Source organism: Neopsephotus bourkii, unplaced genomic scaffold, assembly GCF_033783945.1.
Source record: "Neopsephotus bourkii isolate Nb327-2 ecotype Australia unplaced genomic scaffold, CSIRO-AGI_Nbou_v1 NB_1394, whole genome shotgun sequence".
In the NCBI taxonomy this organism is placed as follows: domain Eukaryota; kingdom Metazoa; phylum Chordata; class Aves; order Psittaciformes; family Psittacidae; genus Neopsephotus; species Neopsephotus bourkii.
The window spans coordinates 4,423,552-4,436,069 of NW_026901872.1; the positions used below are offsets into that span (position 1 = coordinate 4,423,552).

The window sequence follows — 12,518 nt, forward strand, 5'->3', positions numbered from 1 at the left end:
CAATTCACTAAAGAGCTGCAAATCATAATGGCAACACTTATATAATTTCTGAGTCATGCTCTCAGGATAATAGTGTGGCAGACTTGAGAATCTGGTGTTTCATCTACAAATCCAAATGTAAATAAAAAGGCAGCAGGCCAATCTTTACTTCTATAAATTTGCATTATATTAACATTTCTATGTAGTGTCTTCTGGCCCAAGAGGACAGGGGTACTTTGTAATCCTTTTAATCTGCCCTGATACCTGCCTGTGAATAAACATAGGAAGAGGTATTTTCAACAGTGTATCTCTGAATATTCACTAATGAAGGTAGGTCAGGTCTAATTCTCAGTTTTATCATACACTGTTCTCAGCATGGCCTATGGCAATACTTGTATTTAACACCCAGTTAAGATTATGTTTGTGAAAATTCAATACCAGGTTTAATTAATTGATGTATAGTTTAAAACAAATTCGTCTTTGTTATCATTACATTTATTTATGTTTACCCAGTAATATGAAAATAAATGGTTTAAGGCATAAAGAGGACAAGAACAGAGAAAGGAAAAGTAACAATGTTGGTTGCAATTAATACAGAATTATCTAAGTATCCTTCTGTAGATGTTGGTGAGAAAGGAGATTATTAGAGATTTACAGCTACCTGGAAACTAAATAAATTTGAAGCTTAAAATAGTGGTGACTGGTTGTTAATTATCAAGTTTAATACTTTGATAATAAGTCACTGATATATTTGCCTCCTCACCTTTAGTGTCATTCTATAACATATGCCTGCTCTCTTAAAAAAATTTTCCTTATTAAAAAAATTAGTTGTGGGATACAAGTTTATCCTTCCAGGTTAAAATTCTATCTCTGCAAATACCAAAATGCAGACACTACAGTAATGCTGGTACCATTTTTACTTTGCCATTTCATATCCAAAGGTGTCAATAAGAAATTATATTTCCTGTTATTTTGTAAAAACTGGCACTTTTTAAAAATTTACTGTGTGAAACTCAGTCTATCACCCAGATAAAAGGCAGAGTTCAAAATATGATAGGTAGTGTTCCATTATTTTTGACACCACAGAAAAGCAATTTAAAATCCCATTCCAATCTCCAAGTATAAATAATTTAAACTGTACAGATCTCAGCACCTAATTAGACATAATAGAGTTTTTGCTACATAGCTTTGGGAAGGCAATCAAAAGGAAAATGCTTGCTATTGCACACTAGACAACATTCACTTTTAGATCATTTAGCTAAAAAATAACACAGTTTGCTTTCATAAATTCCTAAGTCTAAATGCTTAGAAGAATTATTTTTCAGGTAGGAAAAATTGTTCTTCCCATTATACAGTAATATCATGGTAGTGCAACTTATTGTCCTCCTATCTTGTGGTTTTTTCTCTCTTTTTTTTTTTTGCCCCTGTTCGTTCAATTTGACTGCAAATTTTTTTTAGTGTTTTCAACAATTTTTTTTTTTTTTCAGATTGCACTGATGAGCAGCAATGTATTGACACCATTTAGCTGGGACACTTTAATCAAGACTATACATATTGCCCAAAAGCATCTTTATTGCAGTAAATAAAGTTTAATAGGTAGTGAGTTCTGTATGATAATAAATAACAAATGCTTATTTTAGAGAAGTCAGTGAAGACTATTTTTTGTATAAAGCCCAGTCAAAGAGTAAAACAGGAAATGCAGATAAAAATCCATTGCATTAATGCAATTACCTTGTCGTTCTTTAGTCATTAAAAAAAAAAAAAAAAAGGAAAAGCTAAAAATCCATGAAAATGAGGGAAGAACAGTATTTTGATTAAGGGGAAAGCAGATTTTCTATAAAAAGTGGCTGAAATAATAGTTAAACGCTATATAGAAATCTAAGACTATCGCATCCTTTTAAGGAATCGAATTAGATTTCTTTGACAAGGCCTATTTTTCATAAAGTCATGTGGAGTGGCATTAATTTTACTCATGTTCATTAATCCTAAATTAATCAATCTCAAATTTGTGCATCCATTTTCACTTTGAATATGCAGGTTCATTTGTTATCTGTGTTTTGGAAAACTTTGTTTTCTTACTATTAATAAAGAAAGCACACTTTTATTCTCTCTCTCCTTCATTTCAGGAGTTACAGTGCTTGAAGGGCCTATATATGCAGTGGGAGGACACGATGGTTGGAGTTATTTGAATACAGTTGAGAGGTGGGATCCTCAAAGTCAGCAGTGGACATTTGTGGCAAGTATGTCGATTGCCAGAAGCACCGTTGGAGTAGCAGCATTAAATGGCAAGTGAGTAGGGTGTTCTTACATGGTTGAAACACATTTCATAGAAGGATGAAAAACTGTTACAAGTAGTAGTAAATAGCTTTTAGCATATTGCAACAGAAAGTGTCTTTTAAAATAAATGTACCCTCCTATAACTTGGCTCTTATATTTACTTGAAAAAAGTAATTTATATATATTTTGTGTATTATTCTTTTTAAATTAGTATCAAATGATTACGGATATAGACCTGAAATTTCAGTGTGTATGCTATAAATCAATTCAGGACAAATTGTCAGTTGACTACTCTGACTTCTATATGTTTTATATGTTAGTTCTGGTTAACCAACAGAATTTATCCATCTAATATAGTCATGTACCCAGTTGTATAGGCATTTTGCACCTTGGTTCAGCCAAACACTTATCCATGAAAGCTTTGTTTTAAGGCAACTACATTCACACAGCAAATAAACAGAAATTTTACCCATGTCAAAACAGTTAAGCTACCTCAATTCTGTAATTCTAATTGTGTTCAGATTCTAAGTTTCTTTTTTATAACTTTCACTTTTAAAAATTTTAATGTGACATTTGCTAAAACTCATTTTATAGTAACATATTTTGTGTGTCTTATCACTTTTAAAGTACTTGCTTTTAGCAATGTAGCTAAAACAAATATACTGTGAACTGTAATAATTTAGAGATAGAAATTCATCACAAATAACTTCAAATATTTTTGTATAGACATCTACAGCTGAGCCAATCATCCTAAACTCACCTTATGGTCAATGGAAGCAATAATCTACTTTTGGAAAGCATTTGACTTACTTATTTTAGACATTTTGTTAGGACAGCATGAATTGTGCTCTCTAAGTGCCCATTTTTCTCTCCTAACTATATAGGAAACTTAAGGACTCTATCCCAGGTTCTGGATTCTGTGGTTTTGATGTTTAAGAGGGGAATATGAATCCCACTGTGGACAACTGAACATAAATAAAGGGCAGTCAGTGAAGAATCCCTTGGCAAATTTCTGGAGTAGCGTTTTCCTCATACTCTATTGCTGCTGAACAGCAAGGAAGAATGGATCAGAAAAAGCCGCAGATGTGGGATGGAATAAGAGACTAAATGTTGATGGCACTAAAAAAATATTTGATAAAACTTAAGATAAAAAATATATAGGGAAAAAAAGGATTGAATAACGCTATAGGGTTTCCTGGTAGAATATGTTACGCAATTCAACAACCCACTAAATTTTGCCCACCCCATGTCTTCCAGTTTCAGATCATTGAGTTTTCATTACACAGTTAAAAAATAAATAAATAAAAATTCCCCTCTATTAGGTGGTGCTTATCACTCCTAAGATACAGGCTTGAGATAAATAGGTAGAATTGATTTCTGGGATTGTCAGATTCTCTCCACTGACCGTAAGAATCACTGAATATAAAAGTCAAGCAAGGATCTTAATGTAGCCCACAAAAAACTGTTACTAGACCTAGGTAGTAAGAGATTGTGTATCTTTCTTGTAGCAGCAGCAGGAGGCCTGACAAAGTGCCCATAATCCCATTGTTACGACAATATGCTGATATCTTTTTTTTTAAATTGAATCTGAAATTAATTAAAACTACAGGCTTTAAAAGTGCTAACTAATTTTATGGCTTTGTCATATTATAGTTGTGTCCTATTTGCAAAGTAACTCTGGATTAACTAAGCTTTATTGGGTGCATTCATCATTAATATTGCATTATTTAATTCATGGTATCATAAACTCAGTTGATCTACTTCTCATCCCTGACATTAGGAGTTAGTTTTATGTTGAGAAATCATCTGTAAACCACTGAAGCTTAATTGCCATTGCTTTTTCTTTCTAAGTCACAGTGTCATTGAAATGTTCCAGAGTAGGTCAAATGGACTAAGATGCTTTAATAATGCTCTTACTCTAAAAGAATCTTGTTTCAATAGTGCATGAGCCATGCAGCAAACTAGCAGAGACAAGATCTAGAGAAATAACCCTGCAAATATAGATCTAAAATTATGAGGAGCTGCATATGATTATGTATATACATTCCAGGTATGTTTCTTTTGCTCAGCTGATCATGTATTTATCAATGCTTCTTGGTTAATAGAGGTTCAATTGAATTTTGAATGACTTACATGAACACTTTTAAATAAAAGAAGCTGTTAACTCTGTCTCAGAAAAGGAGAACTGACACCGCTAAAACCTGAAAAGTAGTGGTTTCAATGAAGCAAATAGGAAAGATATTACTGTTTTTTACTCTTTTTAATCCAAATAACCATATTTTTAAAATGTCCCATATACCAAGGACTGAAACTTGGAAACATATGTACAGAGTGAAACTTTCAACTCTGGTGCTATACTTACTACACTGCTGTTCCACAGAACTGACACATGCTGCATTCCTCGTTTGAGCTTTTTGCTTTGAAATAGGCAAGAAATTATGGATTTTTTTTTTTAATAAATTTTAAGGGTATTAGAAAAGGGTGTCTCAAAGACAAAAAAGATGTTGGCTTTAACATTCAGTAATGGAGAAACTACTTTAGTATGGAAGATCTGAGGAGTTTTTTCCTGGTTATTCCATATGTTTCTTTTCTTTTCAACTGAATTAAACAATTAAATAAATAAATAATTTGCATCAGGGTTGAACTATATTTGAAGTGAGAGAGTTAGAAAATATTATATATGGGTGTATCTCCCACATGCTTTGAGCACTTCACATAAAACAGTACTGTATGCTAAATATCTCAAATGTGAGCTTCTTTAATACTTTAAATAATATATTCTTTCTTTTATTTTTTTAGCACTGAAAACTATTCCATTTGTGATCTTCCATGCCTCTATGGTCTGCTTCACTGGTTTTCCAGTTAAAACCATTTTAAGCAGAAAAAACTAATGATAACTTTTCCCATAAATTTGGATGAAAATAGTATTTTATCTACAGGCTTACGGTGGAAATAAAAATCTTTTAGATTCTGATCTTTTTTGGCTCTGAGTTTATTAATTTGCAAGTAACTTTTCTTTAGTTCTTAATATATTGTTTCTTTACATGCTTACTCATGTTTTTAAAGCTCACTCATTCCTTTTTTTAGAAGAAAATGAATGTAGTAAGTGGCAGAAGAGAGGAAAAAAGGCTATCTTTTTAATACAGACAAAAACACTAGAAGAAATCTGTGAAAAAAGGAAATGCAACTGAAGAATAAAGTTTTATTCATTGTGGAAATATTTATGAACACTGGTTAATTCTCATCATGCATATTGAAGAAAGTTTAACTGGAAGTTCAGAGTACGAATAAGGGGTCACATGACTATCAAAATGCCTGTCATACCAAAGAAAAGCAACACAAATTATTTATTGTCAATTGGTATCAGATTTTGTCTGTCACTTGGCTAGGTAGAATTTAGAATGGCTTCCACATTCTACCAATTCTGCTTAAGAATTCATAGAAACAGAGTGTACCAATGATTGTTTTTTGGATACACATGTATATACGTATTTAGTATTTTGTCCCTTCACACCCATGCAAATTCATTTGTTTCATTTTCAATTTAATTTGTTAAGTGGAGAGGCTTTAATAACATCTATATTAAAAAACGTACTTTTATGTGTTTATGTTCAGTTATATTCATTCAGTTCCATGAGTTTTGCACTAGCTGCATTCATTTAGGAATAGATTTCCATAAACTGGGTTACAGTCTTAGCAGTAATTTTGCAGCTATTCTCTTTTTCTTTTTGAATGGGAAACACAGAGACCTGGTCAATAAAGGTGCTGACATATGGCAGGGGAATGTTTTGTTTTCAGGTCATTTAGTGAGATTAAGCTGGAATGAAGCTTGTGTTATTTAGATCAATATGTCTGTGTTAAATAGTGGCTGCTTTAGTTTAATATGTCCCTTGTGACTGTCATGGATTATTGCAAAGTGAACATCAGAAAGTTTAGGTTGTTTCAGGAAAACAGCAAAATTCAAACCAAATTTGTGCATGCACACAAAAGGGTCTCAGAATTGTCTTGTAGTTAGTCACTCAGGAATATATTTGCTGTATACTGACCTCAGAGAGGCATAGATTAATAATTCCACAAAGTCCTTAACAGCAGTTCAATATTTGGCACAAGAGAATTAGCAATGTATTACATTCATATAACCACTTACAAAACTCAATTGAGTAGCTGAGTACAGCCTCCTCCAGGAGTTCTGCTTCTTTGCCTTTCATACATTATATAATAAACTATCTCTGGTGTTTTCTTTTAGCAGAATCATTAAAGTTTATTACTAATCCAGTGCCCTGTCTGATCTTTTGTACTTTTGCACACAAATTCATATTTCCTACTTGGGGATACCATGAAGCTAAGTGAATGTGCAGTTCAATTCGTATCATATTCCTTCTTTTGAGCAAGACTTAACTTGATATTTTAGATCCAGCCTGCAAAACAGGAGTCTCTGTACAGTTTTACTTCATTTTATGTGTCTAGGCTTGACTTAAAAATGGCTAGAACAGATATAGGCTAGGTAAATGTATGTGACTTTTCTAAGAGAACAACGAAAAATCACGAAACTTTACAGTAAATGCAGTATTTTTCCTACAGTCCAAGGCAAAAGCATATTCAGCTAGGATGTATTGCTCTTTAGAACCCAAGTGAAAGCAAATGTGGAGATGCTAAACACATTGCTGCATTGCAGGGTAAGAACTTGGGCCCGTTTTATCTTGATTCACCATGGTCAGACTTCCAGATGCTTAGGCCACATTTCTGTTTCACATGTTTACAACACATCTACATCTTTTAGTGTGTTAGCTCTGCCATGCTCTTTTCTTCATTCATCACCCACACAAAAAAGCTGTTGGACTAGCTGTCTGTTGACTGATATATAGCTAGCATTTACTGTAAAGTCTGCCATTCACTTTTTATAATAAGACACATTTTCTCCATACTACATATTTCTTTTTTTCTAATTTTTGTAATGAACCACAAATTCTATGTAGATAATGAACATAACATGGTATGGTATGCATTAATGTGGGCATGTAAGGGTACTTCTGAACAAGCAAACAGTGAATTACCTTACTCTGTCCTAATACCTGACAGCTAAAGGCAATCGGGTCACTCCGTCTAATCTAATTTTTTAAATGTAACATATGTACCAATCTAGACAGTGGGAGGCAGTGTGGATAACACCTAGAAAGATTCACAGCCAATTTTTAAATAATGCAGCTCCCTGAATTAACCAGAGACTTTTAAAAAGAATTTGTGTGTCACTGTCTTGTCTCTCAAGTTTTGCAGTCAAAACAGCAAAACATATTAGCATCCCACATTCTGAATTATTCTGAAAGCCTGGGTTTTAATTACTATATTTAATGTGAGATGAAATATAAGAATCCCAGCATGTCTCAAAGAGTATTTGGTACTTATATGCTGGGACCTGAAGGAAGCCATTTTCACTGTTAACTGATATTTCTATTTTCTGAATTTGAAACTTGATTACCTTCTTAATAACTAATATTGAGGTAAAAGGAAATGTCTTTTGACTCAGTGGGCCAACTTCAGCTGAATATTTCATTGCTGCTTGAAATCATTGAATTGAGAAGGATTTGTTCATTGTGAAGGTCACAGACTAAATGGTCTGGTCTAAGAATTTTTTTCAACTCATCCATATAATTTCAATACACTGATAATTTTCATACTTGAGCAAAAACTAGGGAACTGGCTCAGTATTATTAGATAAATGAAGTATTTATATGCTGTAATTGTGATTTTTAAAGCTGAAGTAACACTTCAAAATTTCATGCCAGGCTAACTAGATAAGAAAGTATGCCTGAAACAGTAATATTTCCCATCAGAGCAGGGTTTTTATGACTTTTTTCGCTTGAGGGCTTTCCTTGCTTTTGTGACTTATTGATGATTCAATTATTCTTTTACCAATCCATTTGAACTAAGAAAAATATGATACTTGGCATACATAATTATAGTCATGTAAAGAGAGGGAATATCTTTCATATTTCTTGGTTTCTGCCCACAGTACTCTCACTGACTACAAACAAATACTTATAAATTGGTACTGGTCTGATAAGGGGGCTAGAGCAACTCCTATAGGAGGACAGGCTAAGGAAATTGGGCCTGTTAAACCTGGAGAAGAGAAGGCTGCTTGGAGACCTCATAGCAGCCTTCCAGTATCTGAAAGGGACCTACAAGGATGCTGGAGAGGGACTCTTCATCAGGGAGTGTAGTGATAGGACAAGGGGCAATGGGTTCAAACTTAAACAGGAGACTTAGGTTAGATATAAGGAAGAAATTCTTTATTGTGAGGGTGGTGAAGCACTGGGACAGGTTGCTCAGAGAAGTAAATGCTCCATTCCTGGCAGTGTTCAAGGCCAGGTTGGACAGAGCCTTGGGGCGGCATGATATAGTGTGAGGTGTGCCTGACTCATGGCAGGGGGGTTGGAACTAGGTCAACTTATCATCCTTTCCAACCTTAACTGTTCTATGATTCTATGATTTTCTGAATGATACAGTTATTTTGCCTTATACTGAAATACAGCAGTGTTTTTCCTTGTAATAAAAATTCATGGTTTCACATGACTGTTTCCATAACAGATCTTTCATTATCTACCCAACTAGAGAGTAAAATGAAATTTGACTTATTATTATATTAATTACTCATTAGGTATTTTATAACTGTAATTAATTTATAAAACCCTTTGGCAATGGGAAGAATGACAAACTTATTTCAAAGACTATCTCACAATTTATTAGCCTTAGAATGCTTTTGTAGAAAATTTTTAAATCTTGTCTCTGTTCTTACTATATTTTACTCTATATGTAATTTGTCCTATAAATAAACTTAGAGCTTAATTTAAATCCTGTAGAAGCTATTTCAGGTTCTTTTAGGACAGTTTTGACACTGCTGCTGTTTTATATATGTGCTTTTTATTAACTGTTGCTTTTGATCAAGCTCTTTTCTTACAAAGGCAATTATTCTGCCTCCTGCTATAGGAAAAAAGGGATAAATGCTGAGAATATTCTTCCTTAACTTTAGAAATTCAAAAAGGTGTCACTTTTTTTTAGCATTTTAGGCATAATTGCTCAATAAATGGATACTGAGACAGAACAAAATGGAACATCTGTATGGTCTAAAATTATTAAACTTAAAAAAGATGAATATGTAAACACATTTGCTCAGTGTAGCACAAAGTAATTTTGTGCCTTTGTTGGGTGACATGGTTTAGTGTGAGATGTCCCTTCTCATGGCTGGGAGGTTGGTTGGAACTAGATGATCTTAAGGTCCTTTACAACCCTAACTATTCTGTGATTCTATGAATTCAATAAATTCTCATTTATGGACAGTTAATGTATCTTTTTTAATAAATAAGAAAGAAAACAAAGGGCCTTAAACTCATGCTGCAGTAAATGATTAACTTACAAAGACTATTTTGCCTTAACGCTATTATAACCTGATAAAGTCATGAACATTTTTAACTGGTGAAGTCTGCATTCAGTCACTGGTCTTGCAGAGGTAATGTAGCCCATATAATTTTTATTAGATTTTGATTAGATTAGATAATTTTCATTTGAAACAGGCTCTTTGTATGAGGAAACTATAATTTCTAATGTAGGAATTAGAACTCTGCGATAAAAACATCAGATATCAATGCAAAAGGTGCTTCCTCCCCTCCCCACCCCCACCCTCCCCCACCCCCTTTCCCCGGTATTTTCTGTCAGTATTTACTCTTTCTTTAATTGCAGGAACTTACTCTATAATTTGTTTTATCTTTTTTTTTTTTTTTTTCAGTATGCATGTATTTTTAACTTAGCTTCTGAACCAAATACATAAAATACCATTCAAAATTTACACACAGAAACAGGATATCATTAATGCTTTCCATTCAGAAAATTATTCTTTTTTTAACTTTTACCAGTGAACATGGGTTGCTATCTTTCCTGCCCTATAATCTGATTCCTAGATCAGGAGTGGACTGATTGAGCAGTACAGAAGTTCAACACTGATGAAATTGCCTTCCCCTCACTTCTACCAGGGAGATATTCTTTGTGTTAGAGTAATTCTTATGCTCTTTCACACATACTGAAAGGACAGAAAAGGGTACAAAGGATCCTAAGCAAAAGACAGGATATAGTCTTTGATATTCAGATTTAAAGAATTTTGAAAGGTAAAAGCTTGTTAAGAAATGCAGCAAAGGCATGATTCAAGCACTACTACCTCACATCAAAGGTAGCCTGGTCTTTTGAGGTTGACTTGTCAAACTGAATTAAAAAATGGCTTTTCTGATTAGTTATCAAAGGATTGTAGTGATAGAACTGAGAAAAATGCTTTTGGACCTGGTCTATTTTGGATCAGATTTCTCCTAACATCTCCTGTTTTGTAACTGCTACTGCATTTTCTAGCCAATTTACACATACCTTTGTATATATATATATATGTTTATTAATATTTATCCATCTGAATACAAAAGAAGTGATGAAAGCCTGCAGATTTCCAGCTCAGAGGAGACTGAGTTTGGTCTAAATTCACATCTGCACTCAGTGGCTGAATAAGCTGAAGTATAGACCACTGGGGAATAGAAATCTATAACATCTCTGCAGGCAAAATTTTCACTGTGATCAGTGGAGATAAAAGTCCTCAGTACTGACTGACTTCTTGTCAATCTTTCACTCTAAATAGTGAATAATAATTATAATAGAAATCCCAACAGTTTTGGTGGGATACACAATGAGGTTCAATTCAGTTAAAAGAATATTTCCAACTCAAAATATGACTGTTACATGATGATGATTGTGATTATTTCTCAAGCTTTCTTTTTAATCACGTAGTGCTGAAAATTAATCTTACACTGCTGGTTTTGATGCTAAATGAAGTACTACTAATGTAACATTACTAAGATAGCCTTATAAATTAAAAATATGAAATTAGCAAAGAAAAATTTGAGGGACTTGATTTTGCTTGATTCAGACTCACTGGATTATCCTTCATCTCTGAATTCTGAAAGCACTTGCACATTAAGATGAAAGCTTACTTACAAGCATTTTCAACAAATCATCCAGAGCAGAGGTGGCATCTGGTAACTGAAGTGATAGAACTTAACATAGTTAAGAGGCATAAGAGTAGCCCTTGCAATTGGTGGGCTATCTGTAATCAGTAATGACAGGTTTTCAGGTTTTTTCTTAGAGAAATACGTTATACTTCTCCCTATAGACAATTTTACTATAAACTGTTACCAAGAAAGGCTAAGATGCAAAAAGTGATTAATTTGAAGACATCTAATAAAATAGGACCCTGAGAACTAAGGAGGAAGTAAGACTTATAAATACCTTTCATGTAAGTATTTTTAAGGTTTTGATTAGCTGAACAGTAGCCTGAATATTCAGTAGTGATTGTAGAGTTGTTCTGTATTTTGGACCTTTGGGTCTATGGATTAGGAAATTAGGAAATTTGAATGAAAAGGGGAAGCAATTCCTGTCAGAGGTGCTCAGGCTTATCCACAACCAGAGCTTTAAAGCAATTACTCAATTTCTAACTTTTCTTTGTCTGCGTTAGACCATTGTGAAATTAAATTTTAATATTTGTCTTATGAACTATTCCTTGCAAATATATAAACATAAACTCTAAAATGATAGTTCCAAAATGTGATATTGGGAATTAATTTTGGTTTGCTTTCAATAACATGGATTGTTTTAACAAAAGTAGGTGATCCCAATTGCTGACTGGAACTTTTATAATTTTTAAGGAGCAATTGCTGTGTCTTTATCAGCAACTCACTAATGCCTTTAGCTATATTTTACAAGCTGTCTCAATTGAAATAAAGGAATGAAAAAGTATGCTTAACTTTAGGTGTGGGAATATCTTACAGAATTATTTCAGTTGAAAGACAGTGGAATAGATGAAAACTTTTCATGCCAGGAAAAAATAAACAAAATAGTGGGTATTTAGGCTAGGGAAAACACATAGAAACATAAAATACCGGGTTGAAATGGACCTCAAAGAGCATCTGGTCCAACTTCCAGGAAAAGCATTACATAGACTAGACATCTCAGCACCCTGTTCAGCTGAACCTTGTGTCCAGCACTGGGGAATCCACCATTTCCCTAGGGAGATTAATCCAATGGCTGATTGTTAACATTGTGAAAATTTACCTCTAGTATCCAAACAGAAGGTCCCAGGAGTAACATGTATCCATATCCCTCATCTTTCCCATGTGACTCCTTGCAAAAAGGAAATCTTCATCTTCTTTGTAGCCACCCTTTAAATACTGGAACAT

The 12,518-nt window shown here is 33.6% G+C and overlaps 1 protein-coding gene and 1 long non-coding RNA gene across 3 annotated transcripts in view; both read left to right on the top strand.

Annotated features, from left to right (window-relative positions):
* LOC133220028 (uncharacterized) overlaps positions 1 to 12,518 on the top strand; it is a 901,957-nt gene that overhangs the window by 373,873 nt on the left and 515,566 nt on the right. The window lies entirely within an intron of this gene.
* KLHL1 (kelch like family member 1) overlaps positions 1 to 12,518 on the top strand; it is a 195,855-nt gene that overhangs the window by 174,335 nt on the left and 9,002 nt on the right. The window contains exon 8 of the mRNA XM_061367773.1: positions 2,106 to 2,268. Within this exon, the coding sequence (XP_061223757.1) occupies positions 2,106 to 2,268 (163 nt within the window). The remainder of the gene's footprint in view (positions 1 to 2,105; positions 2,269 to 12,518) is intronic.